This window comes from Caloenas nicobarica, chromosome Z (genome assembly GCF_036013445.1).
Source record: "Caloenas nicobarica isolate bCalNic1 chromosome Z, bCalNic1.hap1, whole genome shotgun sequence".
NCBI classification, from domain to species: domain Eukaryota; kingdom Metazoa; phylum Chordata; class Aves; order Columbiformes; family Columbidae; genus Caloenas; species Caloenas nicobarica.
In genome coordinates, this window is record NC_088284.1 from 87,161,731 (window position 1) to 87,178,493 (window position 16,763).

At 38.8% G+C, this 16,763-nt stretch overlaps 1 protein-coding gene across 5 annotated transcripts; it reads left to right on the forward strand.

The window, feature by feature from the left end:
• The first annotated feature begins 875 nt into the window (after nt 1-875).
• On the forward strand, nt 876-14,468 carry HENMT1 (HEN methyltransferase 1). Of its 5 annotated transcripts, none has more exons than XM_065656813.1 (7): nt 3,983-4,092; nt 5,419-5,550; nt 7,119-7,231; nt 8,317-8,451; nt 8,848-9,030; nt 10,685-10,862; nt 12,573-14,468. In XM_065656813.1, the coding sequence occupies exons 2-7, from the start codon at nt 5,434-5,436 to the stop codon at nt 12,981-12,983; spliced, it is 1,137 nt and encodes a 378-aa protein (XP_065512885.1). In that variant the 5' UTR covers nt 3,983-4,092; nt 5,419-5,433; the 3' UTR covers nt 12,984-14,468. The 5 variants fall into 5 exon arrangements, with proteins under 5 accessions (XP_065512887.1, XP_065512885.1, XP_065512884.1 ...); XM_065656812.1 differs by lacking the exon at nt 3,983-4,092 and adding an exon at nt 4,142-4,225; XM_065656814.1 differs by lacking the exon at nt 3,983-4,092 and adding an exon at nt 4,229-4,303.
• Nucleotides 14,469-16,763: the final 2,295 nt, after the last annotated feature.

A 16,763-nucleotide genomic window follows, 5' to 3' on the forward strand; every position in this document is an offset into this window, starting at 1 on the left:
GGGGACCCTGCGGCCTGCCAGGGCCCGCTGCTGCCGCCGCAGCACCAGGTGTGAGGCCAGCGGCTTGGCAAACTGGGGAATGAGGCCCGTCAGCCACCCTCGTTGTTGGGGATGAGGCCGGGGCCCAGCGGAGCACCTGCGGCCTGCTCCAGCCGTCACAGAAACCCAGAGGCTGAGAAATAACCACAGGAATCCCGGGCGAAGAGGCGTGTGTTAAGGGCTGCACGGCCAGGATACATCAAATCCTATTCATTTGAAGCTAATGCTGGTGGTGAGACCCACTGCTGGCTGAGGCCTGGCGATGCCTGAGCAGCTTCCCAGTCTTGTCATGCACCAAGAAAACGATAACTATTCCTGTGGCTAAATTCAGGCTGGATGCCTCTTTCTGAAAGCAGTAATACAGATACTACATACAGACCTAGAACAACCAGAAAAAGGTTACTGCATTTGCAAGTTAAGGCAAAGAAGTTTGGTTTAGGAAAGTAACTGTCAACATGTAAATGCTAACAGGAAACACAAGTTTAAATCCTCCAGTTTTGCCTGAAAAATATCTGTTAGATGAATTGAACTTGAATTTTCCGGTTACGTGTAACTCATTATTCAAAGATTTCCAGTAGGCTTTGAATTACAGGCTTTTTTTTCAAAAGCAAAAAAAAAGCAAAACCAAGTTCCATACTTCCATGTTGAGCTTTAACCTGAAGTACAGAAGGGAGACTGAATGCACGATCTTGAAGAACTACCAAGAGATTGTAAATGTCAAATGACTGCAAAAAAATAAGTGAAAGTCCACCAAAATAACTGCGAACTAGGCATGGTGAAGCAAAATACATTCAGTTGTACACACAGAGAATGGTTCCATGTTGTTCAACGCATCAGGAAACAAGCGCAGGGAGAAGCTGGTATGGAAGCATCCATGGAAAAAGCATCTCTACAGGTGTGATATTTAAAACTAATTTAGTTTTTTGATGAGGAGATAAAAATGAGGAGATAAATACTGCTGGAAGTAACATTAGAATAGTTAGAATATCTTCACAGTAATTCATCTTCCTTACTCTGGCCCTTTTAACATACCTGAGAGCTCATACTATAGCAGAAAAGGGTCCTTATCAGGCCCTGGCAGTTAACAGTTTCTCTAAACTGCCTCCTGTGCTATCTAGGCCCTTCACTCCCCTTCAGCCTCCGCTTCCCATCGGGGCTGATTTCCAAAGTTGTTCACAAAACCTTCGTTACTCATCACATGACTCTACCATCTTGATACAGTAAATATCCATTTAACAATCTCATATGAAATTAAAGAAAAAAAATCACAAAATTAATTCTAAGAAAGCGGCCTTATAGCAGTGAAGTAATCTTGTTCTGGAGAGAGTTAGCTGGAGTAGTAACTTTTCTTTGAAGCTGAGTGGGTGGTGGTTGTTTAGGGTGCCCTTGACTCTTTGAGTACCTCCTTAATTTTTTTTGTATAATCACTTCAAGACAGCCTGTATTTCTGTTGTTACCCAAAATGTGTTTTCATGCATTTATCTTTTCCTGTTGAAATATTTAGTCAATAGGTTCCAAACCTCAGTGTTTTTCCTCTGTATAGGATAACATTTTTGTACTTCTTATGCAGTCCGTCTTTGGTGGTGATGCTGAAACATTTGATATAGCTGCAACCTATAAATCCATTTGCTCCAAAGGAGATTTTCTTCCCTCAGGCATCCCAACTGGTCTTTATACAGAACAGAGCCAAAGCAAAAAAAAAATCAACCAGGAGGTGGTTTTCACTTGCAAACTGCAAGGAACTATATATAATTATAAAAGAGTACAGTGATCTGTGTGTAAGAGCCTAGCCTCACTTCTCATTCACACAGTTAATTCTGAATTTTCTCAAACGGGCCTGATCTGTTAGTTGAAGCTGAGGAGAAAGAAACTAGTACTTAGTTATGAACATCCTCTGAATCTGTTTTGAGAGCAATGGTAGTTAACTCTAAAATTACAGATGAGGCAGTATGACTGCATGTATTTTCTTGTCCAGTATCAGTGTAGACATGTGCCTTCAGGCAGCAATGCTGCATTAGATTACTATTTAGTTGTATGCACTGCAGCTTTAAAGGGAAAGTAAAGGAATTGTGTACTGTTGTCTTTCTCATCCCAGTTACTGAAGGATAAAGTAAGTTTCAGCAGTTTAAGATTTTTTGATTCATGACTTTCTACCATGAGATGCCTTTGTTTCAGTATAGTCATATAATTTGTTGCTCTCTGTATGGTACAAAAGTAACATACTTCTCTGAAAAGAACCTGTTTCATTTGTGGGCATATTGAACTGAATACAACTTGAAATTCAGTTTGAGATTGTAATGTGAAAAATGCCTTTGAACCAAAGTTCTGAGGAACCTCATTGACTTGGACCTCCTTTGAGCAGGGCGTGTACTAGATAACCTCTAAGGGTCTCTTCCAACATAAATTATTCTATCATTCCTTGAGAATGTTAAGAGGATTTAACACTGTACAAGGAAAAAAAAACGCCCTGTATTTTCTCTTCTAAAAAGCAAAAATCAATTTACTAGACTAGCCAAAGGGATTTAATGGGAATTATTCCCTATACAAACATAGTTTCTGTGCATGGCCCAATTGGGTTATACAGGTCTTTAAATCTTGTTAGGGAAAAAATCCTACAAAAATAATTGACCAGGTGTTACATATAGTCTAAAATAAATTTCCTACATAGGTAAAGATTGATAATATTACAACACGTATTTAAAACCTGTTTGCAATCCAAACTGATTGAGATAGCAACTCTCAGGCTGCCTTATTTGCATACACTGTTGTTAGCACTTCACTGTGATAATGGTAGAAAAACAACTGTGAAATTGTACAGACAGTTCCTTATTTCTACTACTCATAAACCAAAATGAATACAAAGAAAAGCTATTTGCTATTGTTTTGCAAACTCCGAAAACCAAAGCAGCTCAAACAAAATGGAACCATTCCAATAACTTGAGATTTCTGAAAAAACGTCTGGATCGCCAGTTTGCAAGCACACTTAAATACGTTTCCTAGCTATTGAGTAAACAACATAGCTAACCTGCTGTTAACTGCATATCCTCTGTCTAGGCCACATCCTGCAAAATTTAACCTTAGCCAAGACTCACGTTTAAGCCATCACAGACAGGTATCAGCGTATAAATTTCTAGTATTTTCTGAAAACTAAAACAAAAAGCATTGAATTGTGGTCTAATTTAGTCAACAAATCTTCTCAACTCTCACTGCCACCACAATCCTCCTCCTTTCTTTTGGGTCCAGGCACGCAGCACACACACCCCTTTTCACAGAGCAGCCCAACCCTGTCATTAGCAAAGCGCTTTACAGACTGGTGAACAGAAAAAGTAACAGGAAATGTGGAGCCGTATTTTCCTTTCTCCTTTCACTGTGCATCCAAACAGCTGCCTGCTCTTTGAGAGACAAATCTTGCCCCAGTGTGGAAAATACTTAATGCAATCCTGCGAAAGACATCGATTGTCTTTTTTTGTGGCCTGTGCCTCCCTCCGCCTGGCAGAGCTCTCACCCTGTCACTGGATCCTGACCCTGTCGCCACCAGCGCAATAGCATCAGTTTCCCCTATGGAGAAATAACAAACTCCTCTGCAGACACAGGAGCTGTACCGAGTCACACAGAACCTAAAAGAAGTAGCACAAGGAGTGCTGGGTTTCTTTTTTAGTGTAAAAATTAGGGACACCTTCCTGCCAATCACCTTTTAATTACACAGATGGAGGCCGGCACAGGCAGAGGCAAATACAACAGGTGGCCCTTTGGATGCTCATGTGATGCTAAGCTGTCGTCTTGCATTACTGAGGATTAGAAGGCATCGCCCAACATTAAAAGATGTAATATATAAACGTTTTGCTGTGCGGTGTTGTAACTCCGGGGTGGCGGAGAGGCCGCCAGCTGCTGCTGGGGGGGCTGTTTCCCGGCGCTCCCCACGGCGCCGAAGCGCCGAGTCTTTCTGCTCGAAGGGGCAGCCGTGCCGCGGCGGCCCGCACGCACGGGCCTGGTAGTTCGCTCCTGGGGCGGGCGCTGGCGGCTGCGCGCCGGGGAGGCGGTTGGCGGTGGGAGGTCAGCGGCAGGAGGTGGAGGGAGGAGCGCGGGGGAAGGGCGGGGGCGTCGGGGCACGGCTGCTGGGGGGCGGCCCCGCCACGCCGCTCGCGGGCCCCGCGGAGGGCGAGGAGCAGCCCCTGGGAGACACCCGGTGACGGGCCGGGGCCGGGCTGGGGCTGCGGCGGCTCTGGCCGGCGAGGCGCGGGCTGAGGCAGCGCCGGGCTGCCGGGTGGGGAGGCCGGGGAGGGCTGGGGCGCAGCCTGCGGGCCGGGAGCGGGTGGGGGTGAGGCCGTGGGTGCCAGGGACCCGGCTGCCCACGCTGTTACTGGTGAGAGGAGCCCAACAGGGTCACTTGCTACTAAGGAGGCAAATGGCTGGCCTGAACGTCGGGCCTGTTTCTGGTTTTGTACCTATATATATAAAAAAACATGCATAAAAGGTGTTATGGGGTTGTTCAAGTTGTCAGCAGGCTTGGCCCGGGCGCTGTGGTTGTGTTGGACGTGGTGGTTGTCAGACGTGCTCCTGAGCGCTGGGCTGCACTCCGCCGGGGAGCGCGGCTGGCCCTGGGAAGCCGTGCGCGCACGGGACCCTGTTCCTTCACCCGCCACGCTCCTGGGGCGTTCGCTCATCATTTATTAGGGCCTTATTTTCAGTCGGGGTGTTTCTTGTTAAATATGTGTGCTAAAATGTAGCTTTTAATAAAAGGTAGGCGAGTTGGAAATGCACTAATGGTTATGACTAATTTCATGTTGAATTATGTTAGATTAGCTATAAAATGCAGGCGCTGGTAACAAGATTTAGCTCATAGTAAATCTAAAGCTAAGGCCTAGCAGAACCTTTCCTCTTGCACAACAAAGTAATTATTAGTATATGTCCTGCTAGTTGTTACATGGTAGGAATTGCATTGAGCTATACATAAACAAATCTAGATATCAAATAATCTGAATTGTAAGATAAATGATAGATGAGAGGCAAGAAAGCAGGCATCTGAGTGATGAATTATTTATTTTTCTGCACTTGCCAGAAAAGTTCAGGAAGATTAAATATGTTGCAGTTGTGTAGACGCTACATACATGTGCAGGATAGAGAGTGACAAATTATGAAACTTGCTTTTTATGATTATGTATGATTTATAATTGGTTATTTACGCCATTATATGTGGAGGAGGCAGCTAGTGCCTAATTTCTCTAACTCCTATGTTTTTGCCATTCTCTGAATAGAATTGGGATCAGGTCTACCCATGCTTAATTGTGAATTGAACACCACTGAAAACAGCAAACTCTGTAATTTGATATGTTACGAAATACTTCAGAAAATAAGAATTAACTTTTTTTTAAATTTTAGCATTAGCAAAATATAATGGATAAGAACTTTCAAGAAGAACCGTTTATAGGAATTATTAAATTTACACCTCCTTTGTACAAACAACGCTACCAGTTTATTAAAGATTTAGTGGGGAAATACAAACCTAAAAAGGTTGGTATGTTTTTTTCTTTTTATGTTATTAATTTGAAAAAAAAAATAGTTTACATTAGGTATCTCAGGAAGACAGGAAATGCCTAGATAACCTACTGACCTAATTACCAAACAACAGTAGTGGAGGAGCTATTATTAAAACTGAATTGCCTTACCAGACACTTGACGATCGTGTTTTATTTTCCAGGGGTGCATATAATTAATTGATGGGAAGAGGGGGAAATCTAAACAGGAAAAATGCCAGAACCTCTTTTGGAGAGTAGGTGGCATTGTGGTTTTAATTTAATGCTGAGAATTTTGGTTCAAGCTGCTTTCATCATAGTTTGGTTTTGCTCTCTAGAGCTGGTAATTCCATATACAGTATCAGGTTTACCTCATCGTTCACATGGATGTTCTCAGATGAGGTGTGACATTCAGAGTGTGGGATTATGTGAGGCCAACTCTCCTCCACTTTCTTAAGGTCTAGTCACCGGTTCCTGTTTTCCCCTCCCCCCCCAATATATCAGGGCTCTTGTTTTGATACTCATCTTGAAAAGTTAAATTATTTAAGTAATGTTGTCTAGTGTTTGCTCTTTTCTAATGTGTCCTCCCTCCTAGCACCTCCTTCGAAAATGTAAGAAGTTGATAAATACCTCTGTCTTCAGTGCTGAACCGCGGAACTGATGTTAATGTCTTAGAGAGCACTCAAGAAATTGATGAGAAGTGCACCTGCAGTGCGCTCACATAATCATACTTTAAGTAGCTAATAAAAATCTCATGCAGTCTATGAGGTCATGGCACTATAATCTACTCTTAATTAGAATGTATTCAGGAGTGTTGCATTGGTATTTAAAGGTTTGAATTTTCTGATTTAGGATGTGAAATGGGGCGGTGTAAGCTTTCTGTTTACCCACAGGATATGGGTAAGCTGAACAGAAGCAATTCAGGATTTTCACGCTAAGTACTGAGCAGTGTGCTTCAACCTTGACTTAGCCTGAGAACAGTGGGGTTTGGTTTGTGTACTCAATTACCTCTTCGGCTGACAGGAAATAATTTCTGTTATATATTTGACTTTGTGCTCTGAATATCCTCAGCCTTCCCCACTTAAATGTTAGACCGAGCCTGTAAACCTGTTTTGTGCAGATCCTTCACTGCTAACCTGGCTGCTGGTGAGCCTGTTCTCAGTGTTTTGGATGGAGAGAAGGCCAGTGAAAAGCAGTGGTCAATGTGAAAATTGCTGCACCTTTAATATTAAAAAATCGTGCCTTGCAGTTGTTTGAGCGAATATGCCTTCATGTGGAAGACATTCTCCAGAGTCATTTGGATGTTCTACATGTACTTGTTTAGAGCTGTAGTAACAAAAGGTTAATCCATTTGAAACATCTTGTAGGATCTTCGTAAACATTTTTAGAAAGAATTTTCAAATCCATGTCTATACTGCTTGCAACTGTAAATTTTAGTTATGATTGTGAAATGCTTTATGTTTCATTAAAATGTTATTTTTACATAAATGTGGAACTTTTATGAAAGTCTCTGAAATTACTTAGAAATATGCAGCATTTACATGTTGTTTAATATCTGATTTACAGGTGGCAGATTTAGGATGTGCTGACTGTACTCTTCTCCAGATGCTGAAATTCTGCAGTTGTATTGAAGTGTTAACTGGGCTAGACATCTGTGCAAGTGTAATGAAAGAGAACATGTAAGCTCTTGCATTGTGTTAATTTAAGGTTTGTATTTGGCTTGACCTAGTGGCATATTACATCATTTCTTGTCAAGAATTTCAAAGTGAAGGTAAATGCAGAAATACCAGCTTGGCAAATGAAGAGCTATCCATTGTTATTTAGTTCCATTGCACCTGTGTGTGGGGACTACTGGGCTGTAGATGCCCGTAACATCACCTAATGTAGCAAAGGTCCAAGTCATGGAATGGCCCTGAAGGTGTGTGTGTCTGAGAAATACACTTGTTTGTAAAGGTACTAACACATTGAACTAGTAGTATCTGTTCATGCTTATAAATGACATTACTGGGGTATGAAAATCTGATCTTTTTGAAATGTGCATGTACCTCTCTTTTAGTCACCGTGGTGGGGACTTAGTTGTTTTTAATTCTTTTGAAGTGAGAGGGTTAGTTAGCTCCATGTTTTATGTCTGGCTTAGAAGGCTCTAAAATGTGAACTTTATGTGATCTTTGAAGCATGGGTCAGACCGGTGAGGAACAACAAGGTTTCTCTCTGGGAAGCTGATTAATATGGTTTCAATTAATATGTAGGATCTAGGTGGTGACATTATCACTTGCTCCTTCTAAAGAATGAAGGAAAGTAGCCTTTTATTTAGTGTTTATTGTGTGATTTGTCTGATGCAGTATTTCAGAATGAAATTTGCACCTGTATTTTAGTTCTCCATCTGCTTTATTTGGAAAAAAAAAAAAGCTTAAGATGCTTGCCTAATAACTTCCCCAAAAACCCTGTAAAGTGTGTCTAAGCCAGTCTAGAGTTGACCTACTATCAGAATTTACAAGCAGCTTTGCAAGTGGCTTGAGAGTATAGTGGAAATTTTTGTAAACATGAAGGATAACTGCTGGTTTAACTCCTTTGCTCTTTCTGTCTTATTGTAGATAGTCGTAAAAAGTGTTTGAATTAGAACTTTTTAAAAAAATTCCTGTAAAACAGGTAACCTGTTTGAGATTTACAAGGTATCTATGTAGAGTGTTAGCTAGCTCAGTTGCATGCACAATTTATCATGTCTGAAGGTCCTTTCCATGACATGTTTTTAATACTTTTGTAGGCATAGGTTGTCTCCTCTTCCTGGTGATTATTTGCAACCAGCTGAAAGACCCCTAACTGTTACCTTGCATCAGGGTTCAGTTGCCCATAAAGATCCTTGCATGCTTGGTTTTGACTTGGTAACGTGTATTGAACTGTGAGTATTACACCAACATACTACATTTTTTCCAAGCTCATTAGGGTTCAGTTTAGAATTTGTCCATACTCTAAACAGACTTGATCAAACCTTTAGAGCAGAACAGTAGCAGAATGTGGCATCTTCTCACTTGTGCTTAAATTAACCATATGAAGAAATTCAAGTGGTGCTAGCTTATGGTGGAAAAAGGATATTGATGAAAATGCAAGAGGAAATTTTCTCAGACAAAAACCTCTAAGCCGTCATTCAGCCACAGTGCCAGTACTAATATCGCAGAGCGAGGCTTAAAGTTACAAGGTACAGAGGCAGGTTTGGGGTTTTTTTTTTTGACAGGTTGTTAAGATGATTGAAATACAGTAGAGTGTGTTAAGACATACATAAACTTATCCTTTACAGAATAGAGCACCTGGAACAATCAGAACTAAAGAAGTTTCCTGAAGTGGTGTTTGGTTTCATGGCTCCACGCATAGTTGTGATCAGTACTCCAAATTCTGAATTTAATGCTTTGCTTCCAGGCAAAGCATTATTCAGGCACCCAGACCACAAATTTGAATGGAACCGAGCGCAATTTCAAAGCTGGTAAGTTCACTGAACATTGTATGCAGGCAGCTGTGAGTGTTCAGTAATGTGAGAAAGCAATAGCTATACATTTTCCGAATGGTGTGTGTATGTGGTTTGGTGTCAGTGGAGTTTCACACCTACTGATCTGGTGAAGCGTTTCTATGCTGTTAAATAGTTAAGCATGCTCTGTGGGTTTTGCATTTTATGATGTTTGTTAAGTTGGCTTGCTTTTACTGTAATTGTTCTGCAAAAAGTATTTAAAACTTTTATGTTCCTTTTTCTATATCTTTACACTTCAAATGTATTAATTGTAATAAGGTATTAATTAACCTTTTCACATAATAATACCCTGCTATAGAAATGCTTCATAAAAACCTAAGAGATGTGCTCACTCTGTATGGTGTGTAATCAAAGCACTCAATTAGTCCAGACCTTTCTGTAAGAGTATGCAAGTGGATTTATCAAATAATCACAGGAGCAGAGCGTGTTGAATAAAGTTAAGGATAGCTTAGTGGGTCATGGCACAATGAAAGATTTTATGCAAAACATATGTACGTGACAGAGGGTTGCAGGAGATGTATCTTAATCTAATATCAGTAGATAAAAACAAAATAAAGAGGGAGTGCAATTTATATCCTGTGATAACATTCAACTGTCAGGCAGTCGTGGAGGAAAATCTATGGTACAGTAAAGGATGCCATACCTCAATAGTCAGCTCCTGGTCATAAATTGTATCTTTGAAAATTTGCCCCATCAATTAGGTTGTTTCTGCCATAGTCTTCAAAGTATACAGTTATTTTTGAGTATAGAGTTTTGCAAAACTTGAAGCATATATTTTTCCCCAAATAATGATACTACACCCTGCCTGCATTATTAGCTAAAGGATGAATACCTTAGAGACCTTCTATATGACTTAAAGCAAATTTAGATTCTGCTTTTTGATATATGTGAATTAAAAATATTGGTGTCACTGAAGGAGTGATATTTTTTTGAGTGGCAGACATGAGAAAGCCTTTGTTTGTGTTGTGAAATATAAGTATTGAAATATTCTCTGACATACATGAGATATTGATTTAGTTTACTACTTTTTCATGGCAAATGATGCAAGTAGGTAGTGCCATTTTGGTTTTTAGTTCCCTGCTCCATCACTTTTTTTCACACTGGCTGATGTACAGTACTACAAGATTGGTTTTCATTTAGATGTCATGTACATTGTTGTAACCTTGATTAGATAGACTTTTTATACATTTACAACAAACCTCACTTTCTTGTTTGTTTGTTTTTCAATCAACTGGTCTCTTGCGGTTTGGAGGTGTGTACATTTTGTATGGGTTCTTCTCAAACAAATTTGTTCTTTAAAATTGGTAGTTTTTCGCTCACTTTTAATGCATTTAAGGCAGTGAGTAAGCAACTGTGTACATGCATATTCTATGCAGATACTTTAGAAAGAACAGTAATGTTTGGTTACCTAAATTACAAATACTAAATGATTCAGACTATGGTAGGCATATGATTACAGCTCTGATTCAGCAAGTTTTGACAGGCATAGGAGTATTGGAGGAATTATACTCAAGCATTCATAGGATCAGGATCTTGCTTCTGTTAGAGAATGTATCTTTATTGCTTTAAAAGATGAATATTTAGTATGATTAGAATAACTTATCTTTCTTAGGGCTCTAGAGACAGCCAGACGTTATGATTACTCAGTGGAATTTACTGGCGTAGGGCACCCACCAACAGGAATGGAGAATGTTGGGTTTTGTACCCAAATAGGTGTGTTTGTTAGAAAATATCCTCAAACCAGTGAATCTGCTCAGTCTGAGAAACCCACTGAAGCAGTTTACAAAACGGTAAGTAAGATTTCCTTCTTTTAGGAGGACGAGTAAAGAGTAAAATTTTCTATGACCTTCCTGTGAAGGTGTTCTTACTGTGGTCTACTATTGCTGTCCAGTCCTAGCTGTGATTAACACACACCATCAGATCAAAAAAGTCTTAATTCTGTGATTTGTGTTTCTAGTTGTGTAAAGGCCTTAAACTTTTAGGTTATTTGCTAAATAGTAATATGGGTAATCGTTCTTATTTTAACATACTATTATCCTTAAAATGAAAATTCTCCTTTTTGCAAGGTATACTGTGACACTATTTTTATAATTGTTTCTCTAATTATTCATGTTTTCATCGTGTAGTTGTTAGCAGTGACACAGCTCTTTCAGATATATAACAAATGAAAAGCATTTCTAGCAGTGTATGTTTTGAAGAATGGCATAGTCCTGTCAAAATATATTATCAGGAGGAAGGCATTTGCCAGAAATTTGATTGACAGGACCTGTTTTGTGTGCTCTGCCTTACTCAGCAGCATTTGGTATTACACCCTAATCTCTATGTGTTCAGGTAGCCAGGTCTGGGTTTTTTGGAGGCATCGGATCTTGCCAAGTGCTTTGTTCTCTGGTTATGCACATCAAGCCTTTTAGGTATTTAGCACTAAATGGCTTTCACTTTGGATAACTTCAATAATATTTTGTGAAGTACTCAGCTGTGTGTTGCAGTGTGTCACACCAACCAGAGCCTGATGCATCTAACCACCCTGTGGCATAAATCAACGGTCATTTTTTTTCAGAGGTAACATGAAGCAATAATGCAAAAAGATAAATATATTAGGGGTGTTTTTTCAATCTTATGAGGCCTTTAATTATTTGTTTCAGTGAACACGTTCTAATATTGCACTTATTTGTTTAAAGATATATATGTATCTTCAAGTGACTTGTGACCTGATGTGAAATGTAAAGTGACTTTATGGGAGTGTCTTTTGTAGTTTCCAAGCTATAAAGACATTCTATACATTTGAAATTTCACTTGTCATCTACTGCCCTTAATAGAATCGTGAAGTGCTCTTTAATGCTCAGCAAACTTGGAAAGACATCTTGGGTGACTGACACGTCCTAGAAATTGCTTTCATTATCTTCTGTTACAGGGTCATTAGGGAGGGAGTTTTGACATCAGTTTCCTTTGAGTTTAAACAAGCATGTTATACCTCATGTGTTTCTTATCGAGCTCAGACTATGAAATTAATTTTTATTTTGTGATGTAACTGATTTACAGGAATAAATCAACATTTCCAGATGTAATCAGAAAGTAAGAAGAAACAGTTATAGACTGTGGAACTTCAGTGGTAGTGTGTTGGTATAAAGCACTTCCTATAAACTAGCAGGAATGAGATTACCTGCCTAGAGCCTCATGATGAGTAACGTGGAAAATACGAGAACAGTTAAAAAGGGCTTCACCTTGTCTGATCTGCAAGTATAGCTTGCAGATATAAGATCAATAGATATAAGCCCGATTTTTTTTGGAAGTTCTGTTAACTTATCTAATTGCCATTGAAGTTGTAATACATAAAATCAAGTCTGTTTTTTCCCGTTATGTGAAAATGCTTAAAGTAATAAGCAAAACAGAATTGAAACAAAAATTATGTTTGCATTTAGAAGCTTTTTTTGACAAGCAAATGTTAAAATCTGAGCCTATGATAATAAGAAAAATTTTTTGTGTTCTTGTATGTTGTAAAGGTCTTCAGAGCAGTGTATCCAAGTCTTAAAGATGAGAAATACCTGAAGAATGCAGTGCTCAGTGAAGTTATTTTCACAGCACAAAATATTAAGCGAAGTCTGCTGGACCGTTTAATGGCAGAACATGAGGAATATAATGATGATCCTGTTGAGAGAAAATTCCAATTCCAACCTTCAAGGAACTGTTTTTCAGAAGATCTTGGAAAACCAGTTGTTGAAAAAAGCATGGAACCATTTGTCGATGGAAATGTGGTTTATGTACCTCTAACAACAATTTTTTCTTTTCCCAAAGTGAAACGGCTTTGCGGTACCTTTGAGAAGTTATGCAAATTTATTGCTGGCAAGGTCACACTGAGCAGTGATGGTTCTGCTGTGATGTTCAATACTGAACTTGAAAACGAAGAGAATTAAATAACAGATCCCTCAAACAAAGTTCCATTAAAGCAATTCAGGTGTTTCTTCAATAGCTGTCAGATGCTGTGTTCTGTATGCGAACTAGAACCACAAAATCTTTTCTAAACCTTCCAGTATTTATCCATCAGCACCTCTCTCACTGAGTAAAGATGAGTGCTTCTGACAAAGATCCCAGTCACTGGTAGGGTTTTAAAATAGAGTATCAGGGGCTAAAGAGAATTAATTCATGTGAAGAAAGAAATAAGTATTTCTCTTTGTTTTCTATTACCATATTGTAGCTATTGTGACTAGATTCTTTTTGGTAATCTTTTGTTTGCTCCAAGGGTAGTTCGTGATAATACAGAACTATGTTGTTGTGCTGAATAATGTGAGTCAGACAAAGATTTACAACAAGTTTTTTTATAATAGAATAAAATTTATAGATGAGCTTTTTTAAGATGAGCACATACTCAGCCTTCGTGAAAACCAAATATTGTTCCAGACAAATTGGAACATTCCACAAACACTTATAGCTCAGTAAATGCCATACTGGGGAAGAGTGCCATGATGTTGGATGTAGAGTGGGGGGGAAAAAAAAAAAATTAGTCCTATTGTCTTAGCCGGTTTCTTGATAACTGCTACTTGGGAAATAACTTGCATCCTGTAACTTTCCAGAAGCTGAATTTAATTATTTTGAAACTGGTATCTTCGACTATTATGTTTTCAAAAAAATGAAAAATAGCTGTCTTTGTGAATGCTAAAGTGGCCTCAGTGTACCTGGAAAAAAAATTCTGGATTTTCACATGCAGCAGTTTTCCAAAAAGTCTCAACGACACATTCAGCAGAGGTGTTCTAGACAGTACAGCTTACTGGCTTGGCCAGGATGACTTTTTCTTAAGCAGAGCTGAATTGTGTGTGTAAATGCCCAGTAGCAAATGTTAGATGATGGACTTATGAAGACAGAAATTTTGAAGGGTGCACAGGATTGTCTTGTTCATATAGTATCCATGAAGCGACACACTGCAATTGTTTTGAAGTTTCTATGCATACCCAAATTAGTTTAACCAATGATTTTAATGACTGTGTATTTCTTATGAGTAAAGAGTTGGTTAATTAAAAGGCCTCATTCTGTGTATGTTTCACAATGTCATTGGCAGCTTTGGATGAACTAGTAGTATCAGGCTGACTTAGTGTTTGTGAAAGTTTCATGACTTTCTGAAAATAGAAACTTCTGTGTAAGGGCTGGCTGTTTCATAAAGGAGATGGCTGCATTCTACTGTCTACATTTTTGGAATTCGCTTGGAATGATTCAGGTGAAAGATCAGACGTAAAGGGAAAAGGCAGCTGTAATTCTCTGGATTTGGAAATGTTACAAAATCTTTAACAGGTTGAGTTTCAGGGAAAGAAGGATGCTCTGCAGTGCTCTGTCGTACTGAATGATGAAAAAATGCTTACTTAATAAGCTTTCTATTTTGTGGGAGATTTCTTCTACAACAAATAGACACGGATTATTGAAAATTAACACAATGTTTATAATCAATTTTAAGAATTAATTAAAATGCATCTTTAATACAATACTTTAAATGGTTTTACTTGTTTTGACATTGTGATATGAACTTGCCATAGTTGGTATGTTAAAGTATATGTAAAATTCAAAATTGGTAAACATTCTTTGGACACTAATAAGCATAGCTGTTTGAGAATAGCATTGGTTTGTTATTAGAAAATATCACTGCAGTTCACTATATGGTTTTCGATAGAAGACTTTTGGACCGCAGAACTTCCTTTTGGAACATTAGATTTTTAGTGTACTTTATAGCATGATCATTTTAAAACAGGGAAAAAGGAAGAGAAGGAGGTCCTGTCAGATTTGGAATGATATTTGCCTTGAATTTTGTATTCGGGTAACATCGAACTACAGGAATGTCTTGTGAATGACAGGACTGTATATGAATACATGCTTGTTTTTCCTCAAAACATTGTACCCTTAAAGCTTGTAGCTATATTTCAAAATGGTTTATGTGACTATTTGGTGGACTAATGTGAAGGGGCCTAAAACTAATCCAATTTGTAAGGGGTTCATGGATCCTCTTCCCCTTCTTTGTAACAGGGTTTAGTTTTTAATGATATTAATAGCTAGGGCAAATATAAATTCCTACATTCTTGCTTCTGCCTTTCCTGGAGAAAATCTGAAGTCAAACTACAGATGTTTGGCCCTATCTGTTCACAGTGTTCCTTAGTTTATGTATATGTGCTGAAACTGGAGAAGCTATTACATATCCTATACAGGAGTGCTATTTAGAATATATACATTTTAATTGAGACTGCTGGCTTTTAGTAAAACAAGGTATGCTGTTTTGTATGCCAGCTTTCCACTGGCTTAAATAAATTTTAATCAAGCCTTTAAAGTACTTGTCTTTAAAGTATTTGTCTTTTCAGGAGCAGCTAAACCCTCTCACAGGATTCACTGCACAGCGCTTCATTATCAGGTTTGTCTTTTGATTAAACTAGTATGCATATTTGTGAATAAACACAGTATTGCTTCTCATTTAAACTTGCAGTTTGATCAAGGTCAATTCTGATGTCTCAAGTCAGGATGCTGAAAAGAAATTATAAAGATTAAATGTTTTAGACTTGTGGCAATATCACTGACCAGGAGATGGCACTCATCTCAAAACAGATGAACCTTAGGTTCAAAACTGGAAAGTCCAAATAAAGTAGATTAAAAACAACAACAACAAACCCACCACAAACCAAACAAAAACCAGTGCAGTATCCTGAAATAACTTAATAGCTATTGAGCAAGTAGTATAAGGGTTGGTTGTGGTCAGAACTGCCTAATTGTGAGAATTGGAAGAGTTAATTGTCTGTCTCCCCAGAGACTTCTCAAACAAATAGATCTCACAGCTAATAAACTTCTGATGTGTTTCAGTCCTGGCTCCCATGGGGTTCCATGGTATTCGGCTTTATTCCATACTTGTTTTGTTGTGTTGATAAATGAGGTTTGGATTAACAGTTACAGTTGGGTTATGTGTGACTCATAATGGTTAGGTGTTGGAACTTCTTTATTTTTCTTCTTAAACTGAGTGGAAGAAACATAGGAAGGGGTTTCTGAAATGACAGAAAAATTCTTATGCAAAAGTCTTATGAGCTTTCTTCCCCATTCACAAACCAAACATATTTTAATGCAGTCCTGTATGCAAGCAGTTCACTGGGAACATCCCCCAAATAAATGCACTGATCCTAGCATATACTCAAATGAGGATACTGGTGAAACATTAGTAGATCATAAGGCAATTAAAAAAATAAAAAGCTGCGTCAAAACCACAACAACCTGGTGTCATCTTTACAAGCACATGAACAATTTTAGTTGTGATTGGAAAGGCAGTGCCTACAACTCTGAATTTAGGCAAAGCTTTGCTAGCTTGTGCTTAGATATTTCATGTGACACAGAAGAAAAAAGTTACTTAATTTCTAGTTTTTAACAAGGAAGCAATGAAATGAAAACAACCTCTCCCACAGAAACGTTACCAAATGTATTAAGACGCGTTTGTCTTTCCCTTGTCAGCAGATCGTGCTGTGAGGTTGTACAGGGAACTGAATCAACTCGTCTGGTACAGAAGCTTGTAGTGATGCAACAGGTGGGAACAGGAGAGGAGGCAAGAATGAGCAGTTTGGTGGGGAGAAGGCAGAACTACTTATTTTGCCTCAAGATTTATAGAAAGTAGCTTTTTTCCTGTGCCAATCTTTGTCTCTGTTTTGTTGTTTTCCAATGTCAGAAGGTCCACAAAATGCACC

Coding starts and splice junctions, on each gene's coding strand:
- HENMT1 (XM_065656813.1), top strand. CDS start 5,434: ATGGATAAGAACTTTCAAGAAGAACCGTTTATAGGAATTATTAAATTT. Junction 7,232..8,316: donor AGTGTAATGAAAGAGAACAT/GTAAGCTCTTGC, acceptor ATACTTTTGTAG/GCATAGGTTGTCTCCTCTTC. Junction 8,452..8,847: donor TTGGTAACGTGTATTGAACT/GTGAGTATTACA, acceptor TATCCTTTACAG/AATAGAGCACCTGGAACAAT.